At 33.7% G+C, this 24,545-nt stretch overlaps 1 protein-coding gene across 5 annotated transcripts in view; it reads left to right on the top strand.

Annotated features, from left to right (window-relative positions):
* The window catches only part of TCF12 (transcription factor 12), a 394,477-nt gene that overhangs the window by 326,139 nt on the left and 43,793 nt on the right, over positions 1-24,545 (top strand). For 3 of the 5 annotated variants that reach the window (XM_065940083.1, XM_065940082.1, XM_065940084.1), the window contains 4 exons: positions 15,161-15,266; positions 16,314-16,453; positions 16,725-16,869; positions 17,538-17,602. In XM_065940083.1, the coding sequence (XP_065796155.1) occupies positions 15,161-15,266; positions 16,314-16,453; positions 16,725-16,869; positions 17,538-17,602 (456 nt within the window). Of the gene's footprint in view, positions 1-4,440; positions 4,597-15,160; positions 15,267-16,313; positions 16,454-16,724; positions 16,870-17,537; positions 17,603-24,545 lie in introns of those variants that run through there. The other 2 variants (XM_065940086.1, XM_065940085.1) reach the window with 1 other exon arrangement.

Genomic DNA, 24,545 nt, shown 5'->3' with positions numbered 1-24,545 from the left:
ATGGATTGGTCTGAAAGAGATGCATTATTTCACTAGAGTTTTATGTTCTTTGTTTTTTGCAAAAGTAAATTTTCTATATTGTGAGGATATTAGGAAAAAACAGACCAATTTCCTGACCCTTGGGAATCATTTTATTTACAAAACAGGATATACTAGAAAAATTTGCAATATAATGTTCAGATATAAAAGCCTGGACTCTTTTGGTATCTGATTTGGCATCCGATTTAGTTAAGGAGGCCATCTGAAATACTGCACATTTAGGAGAGAGCATTCATTCACCAGCCATCTTTCTACATCCTAAATAAGGAAGAGGAGACACTAGGGAAGGGTATTTTGCTTTTGTATTTGCCCACTTGTAGATTCTCTTATTTATTGTCCTTTTAAACCTGTCTTCACCCCGCCCCCCCCCCACCTTCCTTACAGCCAATAATGTATTAATATTTTACTGAGTATTCATAAAGCAGGAAGATAATGAGTTCATCTGTGGGATTATTCACTCATAAACTTTGTTTGGCTTTGTTTTTCGCTCTGGAAGTCTTGTTTTCCAGGAATTAATTCCCTTAGAAATAATGTTGAGACTTTTCATGAGGAATTCTGTGAGTGGGTTTTAGATTTACATTTCTCACCAGATCTTCTGGCCTTTGGTTACACTGGAATGTTGCCTACTTGTATTAGAAAAATGTACAGTAAGATTGACCACTAACTGGCCTTTATTAATTAGTTAATTCAAGATATGTAATAAAATTAAATTGAAATTTTTGTTTAAAAATTTTTAGAATTTTAGGTCACTGGAAACATTCTTGCTGTGGATAGTTTAACAAACAGGTTTGAGAGTTACAGTGATTGGGAATATCAGGGATAAAGAAGAGCTAATAAATTAAAATATTGCATGTGTAATCCAAGGAGATTTTGCATAGCTCTCCAAGGAAGATTTATTTCCCAGTCAACATAAAAATAAGAAGGAAATGGAGGCCTGGAATTTAATCAGAAAGTCTCTACCTAGTAGGTTTTTTGGAAACATCTTTCCCTAAATCTTCAGGAAAGAAGTAAATTGCATAGGCAAAACACATAATACCCTTTTCTTATCTAGTTTAGGTCTGTGCTTAATGATTGTTGGAATGGTAAATAAACATCACATCCTGAACTACGGAGGGTGGGGAAGGGTATTTAAAAGTCAGTGAAATGCAGTAATCCTCAAACCAGGAATCATCAGTTTGCCAGTAAAAGATGTATGGCTCCAAGTCATATTTTTTCAGGGTTCTCTGACATTTTCATTAATCATGTTGCCAGTGTGTACAGTAATGCCCGTTTTGCTATAAAAGTTGGTAATTTTTTTTTTTTTTAGATTGTTGGCCTTGGTAGTATGAATGTTGAATCAGATCACATAATCTTAGAAGAACACATAAGTGATTACATAGAATTGTGGGTGGAAACAATTCAGGATAAAAAGTGCACGACAATTCAGAGCTCCTGTGCAGACTGCACGTCTGTCTGAAATCAGGTTTAAGAAGTGGCCCTGTCTCCAGCTGACTCGTTTTGTCAGACTGAGTCATAGGATTAACCCTTGACATGTTCCTTCAAAAAAAAACAGGCAAAGATTAAACAACTGCATTGACTAGAGCAGCACTTGATCCATCTATATGCATTTTTTCCTGTAATATGATTCTGCTTAGGAAAAAAATTGTGCTGCAGCTGTTACATAGATTAAATTAGATTTTTTTCAAGAAATATTTTTGAGGAAGCAACAAAGGACTTTATCATGGAAGATAATTTGTAACTGTGATAAGGAAAATGACTGTCTCCATCAACCCGTTTTAAGCTTCCTTTGGGTGAGGCAGACTTCAAAAAGATAGTATTTTGGAGTAACAAAGTTAGAAGACCTTATCATAGCATACAAGTTAAATACAGGAACATTTTATTTAAATTCTGCCAGTTTTCTTGATGACTTGCTGTTTTTGAGGAATAAATTTAATGCCATGTATATGTAAACTCCCACCTTGTCCCTTCTCTCAAGTTTCTACATCCACTCTCAATTTAGACAGTAGTGTATAAGAGTGATTGTGTTGTGGGGGGGTTAATTTAACATATGTATGAATTTTGGATCTGTGTTTTTGAGAGGAAGAATGAAAAGTTGGAAGCAAGAACTTAATTAATTACTGAGCTCTGCTTAGAAACTATTATGTTTCAACCTTCAGGTTTCAGATTTAACAACAGATCTTAGCCAGTTCTTAATAAACTGCTTCAGACCAGCAAAACAGTATGATACTGTCTGGCCTTTACTCTGATCTTTTTTAACTTAGATATTTGTTTCTGCTTTCAGAGTACTGTATAGTTGCCTCTAAAATAAAGGAATTGTTAATGAAATACTCAAATTTTCAATGTGCTTTAATAGCAAAGATTGCACAGTTGGATTTATTATTATGCTGTTTGTTTAACAAACATCATAGTACTGTCTCTTTTCTGGCGAGCCCCAAAGAAATGAGCCTAACTACTATAGGTGGATTTCTTTTTTTTTAAATCAGTGTAAGTTTTCTGTTTGGAGCACTAGTTGTAGGAAGAGACTGTTGAAGTGCCTTGTGGCTCCCCCTTTGCCCCAGTTCTCTACATTTATAGCTAAGAATAGGTTTTTTTACATTTTTAATGATTCAGGGGGAAAAAAGAAATTTTATTTTGGATGGTTGATTGTCCTTTTTTTTTTTAAGCTCTGTCAGAGAGAGACTATGTCTATAAAAGACTAAAATTTACTTGAATGGTTTTAAGGCATGACATTGTTAATTGTAAGTCAACGCTTTTTACACAGCTCTCTGAGGATTGAAATGAGTCTTTGTGGTCTCTCAGGAGGGAGGAAGTTACAGACCACTCTGCAGACTGGCATTTTAATGGTCTGTTGTACAGTGATGTTCTTTTGCAGCTGCTGCTTAGCCTTTTCTATATCTGGAGAGTGTAGGGAGGTTTTATTGTTATTCCGACACCATCAGCTTTTAAAACATTATGAACTTAGCTGGCCTTATTGTCTTACTCAATTTTATTGTTATATTTTAATCAATATTTTTCATAAGAATGGAGAGTTTGGCAGTTCCTCACAGAATATATCTGGAATATTCCTTTAGAGGAATTCTGCTTCATGAAAGGTGCCTTTAAAAAAAGTGATGTGTCCACAGTTCTGGGAGAACTTCCGAGGCGCAGGGAGAAGAGATAATACAAAGAGGTTTTGATGGAGGGGATTGGGGGCAGCAACGCAGGGATGAGAGGGAAGAAAAGTTGTTACTCTGTTTTTCTGGGTTAGAGTGCACACCAAAAGACAAATTGAAAACTTTTTAAGTAACAAGATATGTTTGTGTGTAAGAAATAAAGTATTTACCAAAAAAAAAGTCTAAGACCTTTTGACTTCTAAGTATAATGAATTTTTTAAATCTATGAGACATTCTCACACTGATTATTTTTCCTTTTTGAGAAATTTGAGCATTAGCATAAAAGTTTGAATATATTAAATATTAGTTAAGAATGAAAGTAAACTTGAAGGAAAGACTTCTGAGAAATCTGTTTTAGTTTATTAGCAACAGTGAACATTTTGTCTATACATACCAGCCTTTCATCTTTTTATGTAAGGAAAAACAAAACCTTGTTTGTTTTTTCTTTTTAATTATTCAGTTGCTTCGTACATATCCTAGAACAGTGAAATCCATTGTAAACTTTCATTTGGTATTATGAGTGAGGAATTTAAGGAGCTTGAGAACTGAAAACCTGTATTAAATATTTATATTTTAAAAACAGATCATTTATTTTCAAGATAATTTTTTGAATTGTTGGAATGAGCTTTTTCATGAAATGTGTTCCTCTCAAATTTTTTCCATGCAATTTTTATAACATAAAAAATCATGGTTCTAGCTAGTTGGGAGGTACTTACATGACAGGTCTGCTTTCTCCAGGAAGTGACTTTGTACATGGCTTAACTGTTTAGATCCTTCTTGTTACACATGATTCAGTGTTTCCAAATCCTGATTGCTTGATCATAATTTATCAAAGTTGGAAGCAACTTTAGGCCATGCCAGATGGTAATATCTTTAGAAGTGTAGCAAGCTAGGTTTCCCTGCTAGAAGTGCTCTAATTTAATTAAAACTAAAAACAGATTAGCATATCTGTCAGTTTGCCTTTCTTTGAGAGAGACTTATATACCATAATATGACAATATTAATAATTCCTTGGGCTATAAGCCTCCAGGATACTATATTGCTTTTTATTATTTAGCACTTGTGACTTGTATTTTTTAAAATTCCAAAATTTGTTTTATCAGTGTCCACCACCCTTTCAAGAACTTGATAGAGATTGAAAGAGGTTACTTACAGCATAAACCCTCCCTCTCTGCTCTGTGAGTTGGTTCAGTCCTATTTTGCATAAGTTCCTTTTGAGTAGATCCATGTGTGGATGCATAGTGCTGAAGACTTAACTCTGTTGGGCTGTGTGGATGTATGTGTTAGAGAGAAGCTGTGTGTATTAGCTACAAATAGTAACATTTTCAAAATCAACATGTATTGTGCCTATCCTGTCCCTGGAATGGGCAGCAGTTCTTTGATGTATTACTACAATGGGAAAACGGTAAGTCTTTTTCTTTGTTCAGATAGCTTCTTAGTGGCTTGTTTAAGGGAAAGCAGGGTAGATTAATTACTTTTTTACTAAAACCTGTGAGGTTTTGTTTTGTCATTTTCTACACTACATTAAAAACGTGTGTTTCTTTGTAAGTAAGGTTGGAAAGTTGTCTTTGACACAGTTACAACAGTTTCTTACTTTTATTTTTAAAATAATATCTGACAAATTCAAGTTTATTTTTTATTTTATTGTTAATGCCTGATGTCTACTAGCAGTGAGCTTCAAACTACATTAGTTTCAATGTTTTCTTGTGTTGTAAACATGTAATTTGTATGTAAAATACACATTTAACAGAGAGAAAGAGAAAGAGGGAAGATTGCTTGATGCTTTGTAGATAGAAGGGAAAGATGAAAGTCATCTTGGATATTCATAAAAATAACAAGTATGAAGCTCTGGGAATGATTAGGGAAGCAGTCAGCTAGTGAGGGCCGTATTTCCTGTTTGGAGTTTCGGGTCCAGAGCCTGACTTTACTCGGATACCATCTGTTTCCAATCAGACTAGAATTTTGACCCTGTACAGATTCATAAAATAAATCACTATTTTTCAAAGAATGCATTTATACATCTTCCAAAGAATTTATTTCTAGCCAATTTATAGCACATGCTTCAATGTTTTAAAATAATACCTTTTTGTGTTGCTAAGTAAAACTTTTCTACTTTTCAATTTCTCAGTATTAATTACATAGTATACTGTTTCCACAGGCAGTGTCTTTAAGTCAGAGGATTTTGTATATCCTAAAAAGAAAGTAAACTTCTCTGAAATATTCAGTAGAAGTTATCTTTATAAGATAGTTGATAAACATATAAAAATGTTATTAGTGAATAACAATCTTGAGTTTATGTCAGGAATTCGGTTTTTTTCCTCCTTCGTCATTCCAAAACAATGTTTGATCTCAGGTGTTTTATAAAATACATAAATGACTTTAGTGATTTTTTTTTTTGTCATTAATGTAGACATTTTCGGTGTTAATCTTTGAAGTTACCAAGAAATTAGTCACATTCATGTTTGTCCCTTCCCTTTTTACCCCTTGAAAATATCTTATGGCTTTCACCATGGTACATGAGAACTAAAGAAAGTACTTTTTCATTCTCTGACTGCTTTGGTAAGGCCTCTTTGGACTTCGTTAGCATTTGGTTCTTAACTTTTGAGTAAGCTTTCTTAACAGATGACAGTCAAGCCAAAATTTCATAAACTCATTAAAAAGTATGTGTTCACACTACCCATATAAACAGAGCTTTGAAGAATGTAAGAGGTAGATTTAGATGCATAGTATAGGTGAAATTGATGTCTATATAATTTCCTTGCCAACTGTCTTTCAAATATGAAAATATTTTTCTTCTGTGTCCAATTTTAAGTAAAATAGTCTATTTGAAAATGGTGTGTGTGTGAGTTTAGTAAAATTAATTATACAGGACCCCTGAAGTAGATAGACTATAACTCAAATTGAGTTTAGATTTTATTCTTTTGCGAGCACAGATCACTCTATTACAGCATTTCTCTTTGTTCTACATTGCGGGGGTGGGTAACAGCTTTGATCGTATTAAGTATTTCCAGGCTTACTGTGGATGACATGGCTGGTATGTTAGAGAAGTTTAGCCTGAAAGTTGATAGCCTGTGCTTGATATGGGTCAAAGGTGACTTCTATGTTCTTAAAAAATGCATAAAGAATGGTATATTTTCTTAGTCCTCTCTATCATAAGGCCTTACTCTTTTTTATATGTGTTTTCCTCTCTGTATTTTATTTTTACCACATCTAATTTATTTATCTATTATTATTATTACTATTATTATTCTTCAATAAGAAAATCATATAGTATACAATTTATTATCCAAAGACTGTTAAAAATCTCATCTTTTTATATATTGGGAAATGTCTACCCGTTAATGCTTTATAATAAAAGCTAGCACTTTAAATTAATATTGCCAGAGTCTGAAATAATATTTCTTCACTTGAGTTATGAAATTTTTTTGTGTAATTCTCATTATGAGCCAGTTAAGTTTAATCCCACTTTTAATAACTCCATTTTATCAATTTATTTTAAAATGATAGGACATTAGTATTTTGAAATGCTAGTAAACTCACATTGATTTCATTTTTAAAATCCTTTTATGGATATTGCAATGGTAGAGTGAAAAATCCTGAGTGATACTGAGCTTCAGGAAAATACTTTCCTCTTTTTCTGATTTTTATTTTTACATTTTCAAACTGATTCCCTATATTTAAGGATGCTTGGGATAATTTAATAAATAGACTGAACAGACTCTAGGAAAAATTCTAGATTAATCAGAGAAGAGCCTTTTCATATTTTGGTATATTTAAGATTATGTGGCCATATTGTATTGCTGGAAATATAAAAGGCCTGGGCATCTTTGTACAGAAAAGGCAAAAATGTTAACCCTATTTTCCTCACTGAAAAGAGAAAGGGTTAATGTTCTGTATCATACATAATTTTTGTGTAAAAGTATTATATACCATGCTGTAAGATATTAATATGTGTTCATGATAAATAGGGGACTTAAAATCACTTTGAATATTATCTGTTTTCTGAACTTTGAAAAATAGCAAGAAAAAATAATGGGTTTCTGAGGTTCCTTACTTACAAAGAACTTGGCCTGCACTCAGTTTTCTCATAGATATGACTAAATTGTGTCCTTTATGCAGAAAGGTAGAGAATGGTAGAGGTAAAGCAAGGAAAGTTTGGGGAGGAGAGGATTCCTGCTCTCTTCACCTTGGTATTCTGGAGTTTTAGTCTTCCTTTGATCTCCTCAGCCTCCATTTTCTAGACCTTGAACTGAAGATGCTACAGAGAGTTCCAGGTACAAAAAATTGCAGCAAGTACAGACATGATACTCTTTTCATTATATCAAGGAATTATTTTAATCTTTTAGAAACAACACAGAAATCCAAGTTTTAAAACCAAAGCTTAGAAATACATTTTGAACATTCAACTTCTTTGTATGGAATCTGGGGAAGAAGAGACAGGAACTAACATGATCTTAAGGGCTCCTCTGTTTCAGGAACTCTGCTGGGGACTTTATGTTTACCTCATTTAATTCTCCCAACCACTCTGTCATTTAGCTGTTATTAACCTCCTTTTATAAGTAAGGAAAATGAGGTGCTGAGTAGTTAAGTAACTTGTATAACCTCCCCTTTCTCCCCCGCCCACCTGCCGCCCCATTAGTAAGCTTTGAGGCTAGACCTAAACCCAGGTCTCTCTCCCAGGAGCAACTTTTTCTCTTCTGTTATCCAAGGACAAGTAAACTGGTCTCCATAGCAGAGAGCCAGATCTCAGTAATCCTTACTATTGGTCGTATCAAGGTACTACATTGGAAAGAAAATGTCACTGAGAAAAGTACTAGGCTATTCTTACAAATAAATATGTTTTACATATTTCATCAGATTTACAGTTTTATGAATGCTAATTGATATAGTCTGTCAAGCAGCTTTTTACTGGTTTCTTTTTAAACTGAAGAACTTAAAACTATCCTAGATATGATTTTAAATGCAGGAAATTAGCAGGTTTCTTCTAATAGAACTCATAGTATTGAAAATTGGTTTAGCCATGGTTTTGGCACCTGCCTCTCCACAGAATTTGTATTTTCATAAGAATTAGAGTAGCATGGAGCTAAAATTGCCTTATGAATACTTCTAAGACTTATTTTTCAAATAAACATTTTTGGTTGATAAAAGCACAGAAACCAGTATGAGACCATATAGAGCTACAGTTCTGTTCTTTTGGGGATTTACTGCTAATTAACATGAGAGAGGAAAGTTTAATTAAATTAATTCAAATTTCCAGGCTATCTGCGGACCCAGTAGAGTTAAATCTACATTTGTATGAGGAAAACATAAAGTCATTTAAGAATTCTCTAAAGTTACAATGCTTAGAGACATTAAATGACAAGTTTAGCTTCCATCTGCTTTGATTTTTTTTTCCTTTACCAAGATTAACTGAGACTGTATTCTAGGTATGAATCCAAGAAGGTCTTTTTTCTTTTTTTTTTTATTCAAGTGAGCACAAATAACAGGAAGTTAAAACTAAAACCCCTGCCAGGAGAGTATGTTGTCACTGGTCAGGTTTATTAATGTTTTAAAGAAATTTATGTCCTTTTCCACTAGCTCATGAACATGTTAAAGAAAGGGATCAGGTGCTTTATTGTTAGGTATAAATATTTTTTAAATGTAGATAGCTAAGAAGTCACACTCATTGATGTGTTCAGTATATCATCCTAGCATGTGAATTTCAAACCCAGTCCCTTAAAAATTTCATGGTTTATCTCTTAGGGAAAAAAATTGTACCTATTGTAAAAATGATACTGGTTACAATAAACAACTGAGGAGACAAACCTAGTGATGTTAACTTAAGATTAATTAAAATATGTTTGACTTACCTAAGAAGAAATTCTCACATTTGAAAACCACTGTTACTCAACTATACTTTTTAGACAGTGGAAGTAGTAATTGATTTTAAGCTACTTTGTACTGAAAGCTAGAATTTTTTTTTTCTTATTGTTAGAAAGGAAGTTTTACAGTATTTCACCCCTAAACATCCTCTGGAAATTCTTGGAAAGAATTTGATTCTTGGAAAGATATTGATCCTTTTATTGATGATACTTTGAAAATATAAACATGTATGCTTTTTACAGAAATTTCATGTTATTTTATTAGGCTAGCTAATTAGATTAAAAGAATCTTCCATAGATAGCTTATGTGTCCCTGAGTTGGTCCTTCTACTTTATTTTGCTTTATGATGCTTTTTGGTTTCAGTTCTTACAGTATTTAGTACTGGAACTATATATATATATATATTCCCCACACCTTAGGTTTGGAATTATTACCATAAAAAACTTAAGTAGTAGATTGACTTTATGGCAAAATTTGATACTTTTATGTAATATTAAAATACTAAAAATATTGAGAGATTTATCAGATTTGTCATTTGTTTAAACATTCTTGGATTTTAGGAAATTCTTAAATTGCTGTACTTACTTTTTTTAATGTCTTTTTCTTTGAGGTTATACTTGTTTTAATTTAGATTAAAGAAAGAACCAAGAAAGTGGGAAGACCTGAATTTCAGGTCTTCAAAAATTTAAGATTTTGAAATTTATGTTAAAGATATGCTCTTTGTCTGAGTTTATACAATAAGGTCAGTATGCATAGAAAACAATGGATCCAAAATGATCAGAAAAATCAATAGTAAATCATTTTTTAAAAATTTCTTTCTTAACTTCTGCCACACTTATCATTGAGTCCAATTATTAAAGCAAAAATTTTACTTGTTTTAAAACAACCTCTTTTTACTAAATTCAAACCCCTCAAAATACAGAAGTAAAAGGAAACTTCGGGTGTATTACTGGGAGTGGGACTTCATAGGTTGATCAACAATAACTAAAAACTTCTTAAAATATTTACCTAGTTTTTCTTTCTTAGTTTTTGAGTGTTCACCCTTAAATGTGCCCAGTTTTTTAAATTAATGGCCCAGTGGTTTAATTACAGTTTTTAAAGCTAGAATTTGAGTTGGGTTGAGGTTTTCTTTTTTCCCAGTGACCTAGACTGTTTTGGTTTTTTTGTTTGTTTTCAGATTTTAGATATTCAGCTAGATCTTGTAAAATTTTTATTGCTTAATACAAAATATAGTTATTAAAATATAAGATAAATTAAGTGTAGTTTTCCTAAATATAATATCACATTTTAATTTTAAAATTATGATGATAGGGTAAGTTAGCCAAATAATTTTGTTTTGCTTTGCTATTTTGGTAAGTTGATAAAAGAGTTTACTGGAGATGATTTCTGCTATTAGCATAAACTTTTCAAACATTGGAGGTTGAATCTTAACATTAAAGTGTTTAATGGTATTTAACATATTAAAACTTAAAGAGAACTGCTAGTAAAACCATCTTGACAAAAGTGCTAATGGAAGCCTAAACATAATGAAATATTGGTAATAATTTCTGTGTTAGAGCATGTTCAGAAATATTGATAAGCTTCTCTGTCTTCTTTCCAAATTAGATAAAGGTATTCCCAAAATGTTTAAGAATTTGAGTTTTCATAGGCTTTGGAGTTTATGAGGCTTCTAGAATATTTCTTTCAAAATAGTTTATGTAATTTTAAACTGCTGGATAAGGAAAAGTGATTTCATCCTGTATTGTTCAGTAGTAACCAGTAGCCACAATGACTATTTAAATTAAAATTTAGAATTCAGTTCCTCAGTTGTACTATTCACATCTCAAGTGTTCAATATTCAGATGTAACGAGTAGCTACTGTATTGTACAGACACAGATACATTACCATCTTTTCAGATATGGAGCATTTCCATCATCACTGAAACTTACTGAACAGTGCTTGTCTAAAACTTTTCTCTCATTTTCTGTGGAAGGGTATCTTCATTAACATATATAGCTAGCTATTCTCACATTCTAAAGAAAATTCCCAATTCGTCTCCGCATCACTTAAAACATTTAAAGATACCAGCTACCACATAGGTTTTGGATCTATTTTTAAACGCATAGGAAATGGCATCATCTTTTAACTCATCACTGGATGTGACAAGATAAAAGGAAAAACTGTCTTTTTAGCAAAAACTTCTAGTCTTTTGCATCTTTTCTGAGTAACTATAAGAAAATGATGCCTTTCTGACTTGCAGTGATGTTTCTAATATTAATTACAAGAAGAATGCTCTGAAGTAAGAACACAGTACACAACTCCAGCCTCTAAAGATAAATAGAGAGTGGACTGCCCTGAATTGGGATGATCCATATGACTAAACTGAATCATCCAAATAGGAAAAAAGGAATGTTTTTGCTAACTTGACTCCAATTGGTTGTTTGAGCTAAGACATTCCAAGGATAATTGTGTAATCATTGTATGCGGTAATGTAAATATTCATGCTTGAAGTACTCTGTCACTCTTAAAAAGTAAATTTGTGTTGATGGAATGAGGACAGTAAAGATATTACCGTGAATTTATTCTTTTCAACCAGTCTTAACAATGAAAGGAAGGTATCTTGTTAGATTTCAGTTACATTCAATTCCAGATAAATGTTATGGTTCTATTCACTTAAGACTCAAAAATTTCTCTCATTGCCATTCCTAGGGGATAAAATATGTAAGTACCTGAGAAAGAAAGACATTCCCATGATAGCACCTTTGAGCTTGACATTCTGCAATGGAGACTAGAATTTTAAAGAAAATTTCCAATGACCACATTTCAATAGAACATCTAAAATTACTTAATTATGCTTTTCCTATTTCTCTTTAAAATAGTGTGACTCCTGGTAGATTTTTTAATCAGCTTAAGCACACATTTCTTTTTCTTAATTTTAAGATTGTTTGTTGTGATACAAAATCATACTTAAGATTTAAATGTATGATTAGATCATTAACTAGAAAAAAACTGGCATCTGTGTGCAGGTGATCAGATGACATAAGCAGTCTGGTTTTCATTTGCGGCCAGTACTGATTGTAACTGAAAGAGACTTGCTCTTTTTGTGGAATTGGCTGACTATTTCCCTACATCTGGAGTTAATAAAGTCTTTAAGACCACATCAGTTGTGCTTTGCCGCAAGAACTCTTTGATCTGAAAAATCGAAACTGGCACAACTGCTGCTTCATAACATTGCATCTATGTTTCTGCAAGCCACAGTTAGGATACCAAAAGTAAAGTTTTTTGGCCTGTGTTAGAAATGCTGTTAGATGGGCCTCTTTTAGAACCATGATTTTCAAAACATCTTTATTATGATAAAAACTTTGAATTTATGTTAGTAAATAAATGATAAGCTTATAGTATTTTTAGAGTCTTTACCATTTTCACTTATAAGATCTATTCTTTAAAAGCCCGTTTACTTTTTGGAAGTCTATAAAAACTAACATTAAAAACTTAGCAACTGAACAACAATAACAATATTAAAAAAAACTTTGACTTCAAAATGAGCCCTGTGTTCCCAATACAGCTTCAAAAGTTTTGTGTATGAGTAGGCAAGCCTCTTCTGCGTTGTGTGGTTTATCTTGGTTTTTTTGCTTTCCATGATAGTTATCAATAACTATTATCTCATCAGCATATTCTCCTTTATTTACAGCGATTTGTAAATCAGTAAAGTCAGGTTTATCCCTTTCTTTGCTTTTATAATTGCATACATTTAAGATTTTTTGAAGTGTAAGTTTACCTTTATGAATACAGTGAATTAAATAAGAATAAAGATAAATATATATTGAGAGATTATATGTAAATTTAAACTGACAAACTGAATAGATTTTTTTTGTGAAATGACACATCAAAACTGGAGTTTTTCATAGTTATCATTATGAGATTTACATACTGTTTTAACCTATAGCCTAGATATAATTAGAGAATTTTATATTTTATACTTTTCATGTCAGTGATGATATACATAGTAGATAAGCATTTATGAAAAAGCATGTTCTAACTCTGTCTTCTAAGTTTTACTCTCATTTGTATTTTCTTTCTATATCTGTGGATATACTCTTATTTTGTTATTTGTGGTTTCAGCCTAGTTTGGGAAAATCCGTATGTAAAGGAGACAAGAGGACATCTAGCTAAAGTTAAATTTAGATGCTGAAACTGGATTAAAAGAATAAAGTACAAAATTCCTTTCCTGATAACGTGCCTGTCAGCACACCTCATTCATTGCAAGTACATTTGTATATACCCAATTCTTTCTTCCTAACTCTGTCTTTACATAATAGCTCTTTATGTAGTAGCACAGCAAGCACAGAAAAATGTTTAATATGTGTAATGTATAATCTCCTATCTAAAATCCTTTATGGGTAATTCTTAGGAATATATCTTATCCCCAACTTCTCAGGTACCACAGATGTGTGTTTTTCCCTCTGGGATATAAGAAGAAGGAAACTAACCTGAATGCCAGTTCATTAAAAAGACACACCTGTGCTAGTAATAGCATGGCTAGCAAGAAGACTAAAAATCAACTTTTCAACCTTTTATTTAGGGTGAACTGTACATGCAAAGGTGATATTGGACAAAAACTGTAAGAAATAGTAGTTTAGTACTGAACAGGGACAATATGTAGCAGTATAACTACGCCTCTAAGAATTAGAAAGATGATATTATTAGCTAATACTCAGCAAGTGCTTACCTGCTAAACATTTTAGAGCTTTCTGAGTCCCTTAGCTATCTTGTGGAATCCAGGCAGGGTTTTTTGTTTGTTTGTTTGTTTTTTGGCCATACTGTGTGGCTTGTGGGAGTTTAATTCCCTGACCAGAGATCAGTCCTGGGCCTTCAGCAGTGAGTATGCAGAGTCCTAACCACTGGACTGCCAGGGATTCACTAAACGTTTTGTATGTGTTATCTCATCTGATCTTCCCATCAACCCAACCCTCAATGCAGGTACTGTTAGCACTGTCTTACAAATGAGGAAATGGAGTTTCAGATGGTTAGACAATTTGCCAGAAATCTTTGCAGTTAGTTAATGTCTCAGAGAAAGAATAAATGAATACAAATGAAATAAATGTGTATGCTTTTTTCACACATGCTTCCGTAATTTTACTGAGCTAATTGCTTTTTCCACATTAAGTGAACACTTTGAATTTTTATTTGGGAGTAAAAATTAAATAGATGTACCCTTATCAGACTAAACAAAAGAAATGTTTCATCCACTGCTCAAAATAGGACTCCTTCCCATTCTGGATTCCTGGTTCACTTTTACAGATCATCATCACCTTAAGTGTTACATATTTGTTCTTCTTGGTTTCAGTAGTCATCATAAGAATGGTTTGATCATGTTTTGATCATTATAGTTATTTGGCTGCCCATTTAGTTTTTCAGAGAAATGACAATGTTGGCCATTTGCCAATTCAAAATGTTTATACTTTGCTTATCTGAAGCAGAGGTTTACTAAAGGAAATTAATACTGCTCTGACAGATTAAATGAAATTTTCCTGAAAGCTGTGCCAGAGTTGAAAATTTACTAGAAATTAAAGAATTAAAACTGCTCAGACTTCAGCCAGCCCTACTAAGTTCAGGAAGTTTCTGAACAATTATGTTGTGCTTTTCACAGTTAACTTTTAATAATAGTAAAGAATAACAACATTTAATCCAGCTCATTTTGATTTCGATAAATCTTGTAGCAGTGGAAAGAATGAATTTTATGAACCCAAATTTTATTTCATGCTATATTCAAAAGACTTTTGTTTCCACTAGGTTTGAATCATGAGCCTATATGAATTTATGTTTTGTTAGCAGAGTCAACATTTGAGACTTTATTCAGTCACTTGGTATAATTGTTACACAAAGGTTCATTCCAGGGATATTTAGAATGGCTTTTTCCTCTAGTGACCAGCTAAAAACAAACATGTAGATAGTATCCAAGTTAGACATTATTTATGAGGATTCAAGCAGTTTCTTTGGATTTGTCGTAGGTCTTTTTAGATATTAGTTAGGCCTTTTTAGGCCCTTCAGGAAGTGTAGCACTCATTTTACATAAGTGGTGTGAGAGTAATTTACATTTTAATTAAATTTCCTGTTTAATTTTAAGGTATATGCACCATCCCCAAATTCAGATGACTTCAACCGTGAATCTCCTAGTTATCCATCTCCCAAGCCACCAACCAGTATGTTTGCTAGCACTTTCTTTATGCAAGGTAAGTACTACCAACTAGTTGTCAAATACTACAACGGCTATCTATTATATATTAGCTAATATTTTTAAGTTGTGAAGAAAAAGAATATCTATATAGAAGTTCAGACATTTTTATATAGATATGTTTGGCTGAAGCAAGTTAAAATTTAATTTTTAAGTTTTCTATTGCTAATTATTGATGAGTGCAATGTAGTTGAATTATTCAACAAAGCATTGGCATGCTTATCTAGTATTAATTGAATTTAAAAAAGGACTTCAGTTGAAAAAAGTGAGTAGAGCTGCTCTTTCTCATTTTAGGATTTTTAAATGTATGAAAGCTATTAACAATTTTAGTTTCTTGTTTAAATGGCAGATTCATAACACTCATAGAATTATCAGTGCAAATAAAAAGGTGAATATCATAGAACAGAATTAAGACTTTTAAGAGAGAAAAAGTGTTGTACTTCTTTTAGTTCATGTCTGGCAAATCATTTTTATTAGATCTTCTGTGATTTTAGACTATAGAGAGCAATAAATTGCTACATAAATGGTTCCTTGACTTTATATTGGTGAGTGAAGTCATTGCCAGCACACTTCATTTGAAGGCTGACTATAATAGAGTCATTATCAATCACTTAGATTCTCTATAAGAGAAACTTCTTTATTCTAGTTTGAGAATGTTTGATAAAATATACGTTGCTTGTTATAGATGAAGAACATTTTGGTATATTTATGGATATACCATTTAAGCAAATGTTTAATCTAGCTTCTCCCCAGATTTTGGACTTGTATTATCCTCCCTGATATGAAGTCAGATCTTGTGAGGATTCTTATAATGACCTGCCTACTACAGTTTCGATTTCTCCCCCACTCCCCAACTATAAAGCTTTATTCCTTCATTTAAAATAGTAGCTGTACAGTTTGGAGGAAAGAAAACTATATGGAAGACTAGATTGAAAAGAGGAGGAAAGACATATGTAGAGAGTACCCTTTGAATTTTTTTGTATCATCAAAATAAAAGAAAAAATTTTGGCTAAGGAAAATTCTATATTTCTCTTTTTTGTCTTAGATGGGACCCACAATTCTTCTGACCTTTGGAGTTCATCAAATGGGATGAGCCAGCCTGGTTTTGGTGGAATTCTGGGGACCTCCACTTCCCACATGTCTCAGTCCAGTAGTTATGGCAGCCTTCATTCACATGACCGCTTGGTAGGCCGTAACACATGACTAGGGTGCAGCAACACTTTGTCCTTACTTGTGTTTCTTTTTGGATTACAAGTGTAAGATCTGATTCTGCCAAGACTTCTGAATGTTGAAATACTTCTAGGCTTACTTCATGCCTTTTGAAAGAAGTAAATGAGTTCTTCAGTTGCTAATTTATGTTGTTCTTTATAAGCTTTTATAGTAGTTGCCCAGTTATATGTACTTATTATTGAGAAAATGTATTTAATAGATCATATCTCTTTTCCTCTTTCTTTAGAGTTATCCTCCACACTCAGTTTCACCAACAGACATAAACACAAGTCTTCCACCAATGTCCAGCTTCCACCGTGCCAGTACCAGCAGTTCACCTTACGTTGCTGCCTCACACACTCCTCCCATCAATGGATCAGATAGCATTCTAGGTGAGCTCTTTTGGGTTGGCAAAACTCCTTAAAACTGAACTTGGGCATTTTTAGTGAATCCCATTATTTTTTTATATATGTGTGTGTGTGTATATATTTATATACACTTGTTCTTTTCAGGTTTTTTCCCAACTTTATCAAGATACATCATTGACATATAACACTGTGTAGTTTAAGGTGTACAGTGTAATGATTTGACTTAAAAACATCTTGAAATGATTATCACAATAAGTTTAGGGAGCATTCATCATCTTATATAGATATAAAATAAAAGCCATAAAAAAATTTTTTTTTCTTTGTGATGATAATTCAGGATTTACTCTCAACAGCTTTCCTATATAACAAACAACAGTGTTAGTTATAGTCATCACATTGTGTATTACATCCCCAGTACTTACTTAAAACTGGAAATTTGTACCTTTTCACTCAACATATTTTTTAGTATTGAGTTTAAGTGTGAAAGAAAGGAAGAAAAGAACATTTCTGATTTTCATTAATGCAGAAACTGGTAAGGAATCCATCTTTCCTTTAGTCTGCCATTTGCTGGTTTATTGTGACAGATGTGCAGTAACAGTGGAGAACACCATTGAAAAAATGGCAAAGTGCTAAAAAGCATGCCTGCTCACTTGCTAAACTTCTTGATTTGTTCTCCTATTTGAAATGCTCAGGAACCAGAGGAAATGCTGCTGGAAGCTCACAGACAGGTGATGCACTTGGAAAAGCTTTGGCATCTGTGAGTATTGATTTTACGTATTTTGCTGAATGATTTTTACACTGCTGAATTGCAGTGATTTGATTTTGTGGGCAGTGTGTGGCATAGTTAAAGGGGATAGTTATAACAGGACCATTTCATTACTCATTTAGAGCTGTTCTCAGTTTGTATTGATTTGTACTGCCCTTATAATAACTGATGGGAACACCTCCCACCTGATTCCCACAAGAACTGTCCTTCCAGTTTCAATTTAAATATCTGTTTTGTCTTAATGGAACAGATGTAGGGAAAATTTTAAAAACTCAGTCATTTTAAAGCCTAAAGGACGGATTACTGAGATTAATTGTTAAATCTGTTTATTGGTTTTAAACATATACTTTGTGAGTTGCACGTTAAAATAAGCCAAGTGGAGCCAAGAAACGTAGCTGTTATTCTTCTGATCCAGAGAAGGAAGTGCTTTTATTTGGATTTTTTCCTAAGATGAAAGGTATTTTAATATTTTTTAAAAGGAAAAAATAATCTTCTGCTGATTCATTCAAGGCATAGGAGATGCACGCCTTTCCTAAAAGCAAAAAACCAGATTGACTGAGGAGCCCATGCTTAAATGAGTAAAACTGATTTGAAGGAACCCCATAATATTTTCCTCAGTGACTAGTTTACATCACAACCAGAATGTTAATAACAAAGCAGTGATTTGCTTTAATAAAGGCAGTGATTGGTTTTAATGTCTGATCCTTAAAACATTAAACTGAAATCTATTCTTTTGGGAGAATGTTTACTAGTAATCCATAAAGATTCCAAAGCTAAGTTTTTAAGAGGCATTTCTGCTTTGTATTTTCTAAAGTTTCTCCTTAGGCGTTTTCTTTCGTTTTTCCTCCTGAGTGATATGGCTCTCAGATTTCTCAGAGTTGTCTTACTTATGTTCTACTATGAAATGCAGTTAACTCTGTCAAACATATTTGCTGCTGTTCATAGGGAACCTAATGTGTGGATAGTAGGAAGCAGCTGTAGAACATTTAGGAGATAAACCTCTTTGTGTATGGTTTTATGTAAATATTCTCTGTCCACAGCACTACAGGTTTTTCTTGAGAAATGAAGCCAAGTCAGATTCATCTCCCACGTAGTGGTGGCCCACGTAAAATAGAGCTCAGTAAATGTTCACTGAATTCAGTCTTGCATCATATGACAAAAATGATGTTAATAACAAAACCCACAAAAATATCATCTGTAATTTGTATGTTTACTAGGTGCTCGACACTATACTAAGCATTTACATGCTTCATTTCATTTAATCCTCAAGAAAGCCCTGTGAGGTTGGCATTACTATTCCCATGTTACAGATGAGGAACTAAGGTTTAAAAGGTTAAGTAACTTTGGCTCAGAAAGATTAAATAACTTGCTCTGGGGATCACCAAGCTAGGACGGGTAAGGCCTAGTATTAGATTAGATCTGCTCTGACTAGCTTCACTTACTCTGTACTTCCTGAAAAACCAGTACTACAGTGACTGTTATTTTATAAGGTGTTGATGAAAGTTAAAGGAAGTTGTCTCACTTTTTCTGAACTTATCCCACATGGTGAAAACTACCTACTTGGAAAGAAAATTATTCTGTAATATTAAATGAGTGCCTCTCAGGTATTTTATTTACTTGCTGATTTCTTCCTCTGATTTGTAAGAATTCAGTAGCAAATATTTCACGTGTAGAAAGACAGATAACATCTGAACTTTTAATATTAGGCAACTTTTAAAAAATATAACCTATATTTCGGGGGCTTTTTTCTCAAAATTCTTTTGTTCACTTTATTCAAGGAAAACTTCTTTAAAGGATCCTTGGCAGATAGGCAGGCAGGAATTTGTGATGTTCTCAGTGGTCCTTCAAGCTCCTTTTCAGTTACCCTTGAAGTCCTTGACTATTCTCCCATATTATAACCAATATACTAGCTTAACCAGTTGGCATTTGGAAAAGAAAATCTAAATCCAGTGTAAGTGGAAGCTAGGGAAGAATGTTTAGTTAGTGGGTGGGCTTTGGTTGTCATGGAAACTCAGCTCTGTCATCCTGTGTTGTTACTAGGCAGGAGCAGCCAGGTCATTCCATAAATCATTTCTGTCATAGCTGATGGTGATGCATTCCATCTGCTCCATCACTGCATGCCATAGTCTGCACACTTCAAATCCTTTCCTTCAATCCATCTCCTGCCCTGCTCCACACCAGACACCTCCCCCCAACATATTCTTTCCCTAACTTCCATTGCAAACTCATATTCACTTTAGTGCTGTCAAAATGTCCTGAAAAACAAAAGCATTACATTAGGGATAGGAAGGATTACAAGAGATGAGGAGAAGGAATTTTATGAGAATTACAGTTGAGAGCCTGACATTCATATCAGAATTTTTGATGTTAGGTATTACAGATCTTTGGAAATGGTGACCATGAGTATTTGAAATTTGCAGTTCTTTAGAATGTGATGTTTCAAATACAGCATCCAGGTTTAGATGGAGAAATGCTATGCTATTGTCATTAGTAGTTATTTCTAGCTCCCTGAATGTCTGATATATGTCTTAGATGGTCTTTCATGTGTGAAACATCAGAGGGTACAACCTTTGTTCTTCAGTTTAGGTATTAAAGAGCACACAGAATACTGTGTGATTAAACATGGAAGGCCAGATAATACATTTGCAAAGATTCCTTTATTTTAGGTTTAAGCCTGGATAATTGTGGTCTTAATCTCAGGATAGCTAGAAAGAGAATTGTACATGAAAGTATTTACACAAAGTTCCCAAAGCCCTATGGATTATGCATTAGTTTAGATAATAAACTAGGGTAGATAGAAGGGAAGGAAAATCTGGATATTCGTGCCATTTCAGTGTTTCCCTGAACGTTTGCCAGACAATAACCCTTTAAGATTGTGCCCATGGAGAGTTATATAGAGGAAGAAACATCTGGTTTATTTCAGTGCCTAATACCATATCAAAACACTTGGTCTTTAATTTAGAGGAGATCAAACAAGAGGACTGTTTAACTTTGTTGATTATATCAGACTTCTCTGTGATAATTTATGTTTTGATTTCTACCTCAGAGCAAAGGAAAGAGAGAGAGAGAGAAATGAGATAGAGTGTGTGTATGTATGTGTGGGTGTATTTTAATCTGGATAGTTAAATGGTCAGTAGTCTCTAACAAAAGAAAAGAAAATTCAGGGAAGTTGACGTTTAAAAGTTATTCATGAAATAAGTTTCTTTGTTCCTTAGACTCAATAACATTAGCATAATAAAGATTAACTGAAATGTGCACTGTAGTGTTTAAAAAATTGGGCTCACAGTTCCAGGGTTGGGCTTGGGAGCACTCCATTGTTTCTTTTTTGTCTGGGGCCCTTTTCATTAGCCTCTGGCTTATTGGCACCCTGCTGATTGGAATAGACCATGACTGATAGGAGGAGGAGCCTCATTTGTTGCAGTAAAATGAGGCATATTACCGTTTAAGCCTGGCAGAAGGTATTGGGAGTTATTCATCATTGGTCATTTAACAGTATGAGGACCATGGACTGCATGCGAAATGAGTTCTTATTTGTGTTTATGCTCCAGATTCTAAATCACTCCCATCCCCGTTTTTTAAGTGAACTGACTTTTTTCTTCTTTTTTTTTCCTTTGAAACGTCTGTGTAGGAGTTCTTCAAGGTCAGAAAGTACAAAAAAGTAATGTATTCCTGATTTAGAATGCTCTTCATCAAGTAAAGCCTATGTTTAGAATTTCTTAAAGTAGCACGACAGTTTCTATGGAATCTGTATAGTCTGTATGTGATATGGTAATAGAATAAATATACAGAGGTGAAATTTAATGAAATCATCTCTGATCTACAAGTTCGTGTTATTCTGCTATTTTAATATTGTTGCTCCCCCTTCCATGTACACATTCCTTTTATGAAAGTAAAAGGGACAAGAAAAAGTCCTGTAATTTTCCAGGCTATCTGTCAGTTCAGGAAAAGTATTAATAATTGACTGTCATCACTTTAATTTAGGGCAAAGTAGAACCAGGGAGTGTGATGAGTGAGTGGAGAAAATGGATTTTATTATACAAATGGAGAAGGTGTTTTTAATAAAAATACCAGAAATTATATGTTGATAATGTTTTTGGTCCCACTTCTGTTTTCACAGTGATTTTTGTAAAAGCTCACACCCATTTTATATGTAATATCATTTTGTTTAGTCATTGCAAGATGGTGATAAATGACTCTAAAATATAAACTTCCTCTTTGAAGAAACCAGTTCTTCACATGCTTAGGGATTATTTAGCTGTAATAGCAGAGTTTTCAGGGAAAATAAGGCTTAATAGTCTGTTTATACCCTCAGAAGCCCATACCTGCCTAATGATGTGGTATGGAGAGCTTAGTACCAACACTAGTTCTCCAAAATATTGGAACCTTACTGTATTGTTGTTCTCAAAGCTTATACCATAAAACTGGTATGTAAGCGAATTCATCTTCGTAATAGTACTTGTTTCTCCTCTTAGGTATTCCTGTTACTGAACCCCACTATATAAATGCTGAGATAAATACTACTGTTTACTGAATCCTGCTTTTTATCAAAAAATATTGTAGCAAATTTCAAGTGCGATTTAATCACTCAAGTTTTTGGGTTTTTGTTTGTTTTTTTTTTAATGTTGAGCACCTACTTGTGCAAGATAGCCTGCCTTCAAAGACCTTGTAGTTGAGGAGAGAGATACAAAAATGGTAATATAAAGCATACTGTGAAGCAAAAGACCAAAGAGAGGTAACAGATTGCTTCCCTGGTAGCTCAGTGGTGAAGAATCTACCTGCAATTCAGGAGACACCAGTTCGATCCCTGGGTCAGGAAGATCCCCTGGAGAAGGAAATGGCAATTCACTCCAGCATTCTGACCTGGGAAATCCAATGGACAGAGGAACCTAGTGGGCTGCAGTCCATGGGATTGCCAAAGAGTTGTATAGGACTTAGTGACTAAAACAAGAACAAGAAGTTACTCTAAGATTATAAGGGAGGTAAAAGTGAGTGTAAATGGGAATATTATAGTTCAGTTGGGCCCTTGACATGTTTTAGAATCCATCAGAGATAAGTTAAGAAACAGGCCTTTTGAAAGGAAAAACTGTGTTCAAAAAATGAAAAAAATACTTTGTATATAATGCTTTATGTAAATTATAAGGTAGAAAGGCTTTTCTGTAACCAGATTATGGAATACGATGAATGTCATTCTGTTTTATGTAGTCGGCAACAGGAATTGCTATATGGGACTTGTTCAAAACTGGTTGAGGACAATAGCTCAGTGAATTATGTATGGATTGGAAAAAGAATATAAAGACTTAAATAGTTCAGCCACTTCTTTTACTAGAGCTACAAGTTCTAGTAAAAGTTTAAAGTAGTGTCACAGCAATGAGAATGTTTATGCCTATCCCAAAAACATTACAGAGAGTTGTGGGCATCGGGGTCTGTGGTGTGAAGCGCAGAGGGGCAGAAGAAAGGAGAGGGTCGTGAGAGTGGTTTTGGTGACCATGAGAATGCTGGTGCTGACTGAGATAGAGAAAACACAAGAGTAGAGATGGAAAGTTGGGGAAGCTTGCATCAGTGAAGCAAAGTTTGCATTTGGACATACTGAGCTTGAGCTGAAAGAAAGGTATTCCCAGATGGAGGTGTATAGCAGCTAGAATAGAGGTGTTCACTTTGGAGGCGCTCACAGAGATGTCATAGTTGATGCTTTATAAAGAGTGGTATTAAAAAAAAAGAATGGTATTACCAAGAGATAAAACACAGGTAAATAGAAAAGGAAACAGCCTGGAGTGCTCAGAAAACATGCGTTAAGTGAACTGCAAGAGTAGAAGAAAGAAGGACCCTAGGTAAATACAACCAGGGGTTTAAAAGAGTTACTCAATTGGCAACTTCTTAAGTTCATTCATTCTTTTAGCAAGTGTTTGTTTACCAGCACCATTGTAGAATCGGAAGCTAATGCAGAAGGCTGTGTAATTCACATTTGTCTGAATAAGATAGAGAAGTCCTTACTCTCTGGAACATGCATTTTATTAGGGAAAAGTGTAAAAGAGACAGATGATAAACAAGAAAACAAGTTTAGACAATTAGGGATTAATGTAAGCAGTGTGAAGAAAACAAAGCAGGGAGGTATGACACAAAGAGAATGCTATTTCTCCAGTGCTTTCATGCAATTAATTCATAAAGACAAGGAATTTGAAAGTCAGCAAGTAGGTCTAGTTTATGATAGTCAGAGTTTTGTATGGAACTGGAACTTCTTTCACTCCTCAACCACCTACCATTAGTGCTATCAATCCTTCCCTCCCTTACCAATATTATAGTCAAGACATATTTCATAGTAGTCAGAATCAGTTGTTCATAAAAGTTATAATTATATGCATTTTAAACATGGGAAATAATGATTTACAAAAATAAAGGGATATGTTGAGATGTTTTTGTTGGAGTTTGGTAACCTCACCTAATTTACTTATGGTTGAAATAAATCACTGTATGTATTAGGAACCAAAGTATAACCTTTTGGTTAATTTTCACATGTGTGAAAAGTAACAACTTTTAAAAGGTGACCACTTTGACAGCTTAAAACCAACAACACTGATCTTATAGCATACCACTTCCTTACTACTAAGTCTTCCTACGAAGTCTTTTGACGTCTTCTTGATAACTGTGTTTTTCTAAAATGACTTTGCAACCTGAGAATTCCCTGGCAGTCCAGTTGTTAGAACTCAGCACTTCCACTGCTGGGGACTTGGGTTCAACCCCTGGTCAGGGAACTGAGATCCTGCAAGCTGCATGGTGTGGCCAAAAAATAAAGCTACTTTCCAACCTTATATATATGACTTCTAGATCTGGGTCTTCAGAAAGAGTTGGTGTGTAAAGAGATTTCCAATTACAATTTAATAGCATCAAGCAAATTGATAGAGAAATATTCATTTCTAATCACTGCTTAACAATTTAA

Source organism: Muntiacus reevesi, chromosome 7 (assembly GCF_963930625.1).
Source record: "Muntiacus reevesi chromosome 7, mMunRee1.1, whole genome shotgun sequence".
Lineage (NCBI taxonomy): Eukaryota > Metazoa > Chordata > Mammalia > Artiodactyla > Cervidae > Muntiacus > Muntiacus reevesi.
The sequence above is the reverse complement of the archived record's forward strand: the minus strand, read 5'-3'. Positions and strand labels throughout refer to the sequence as shown.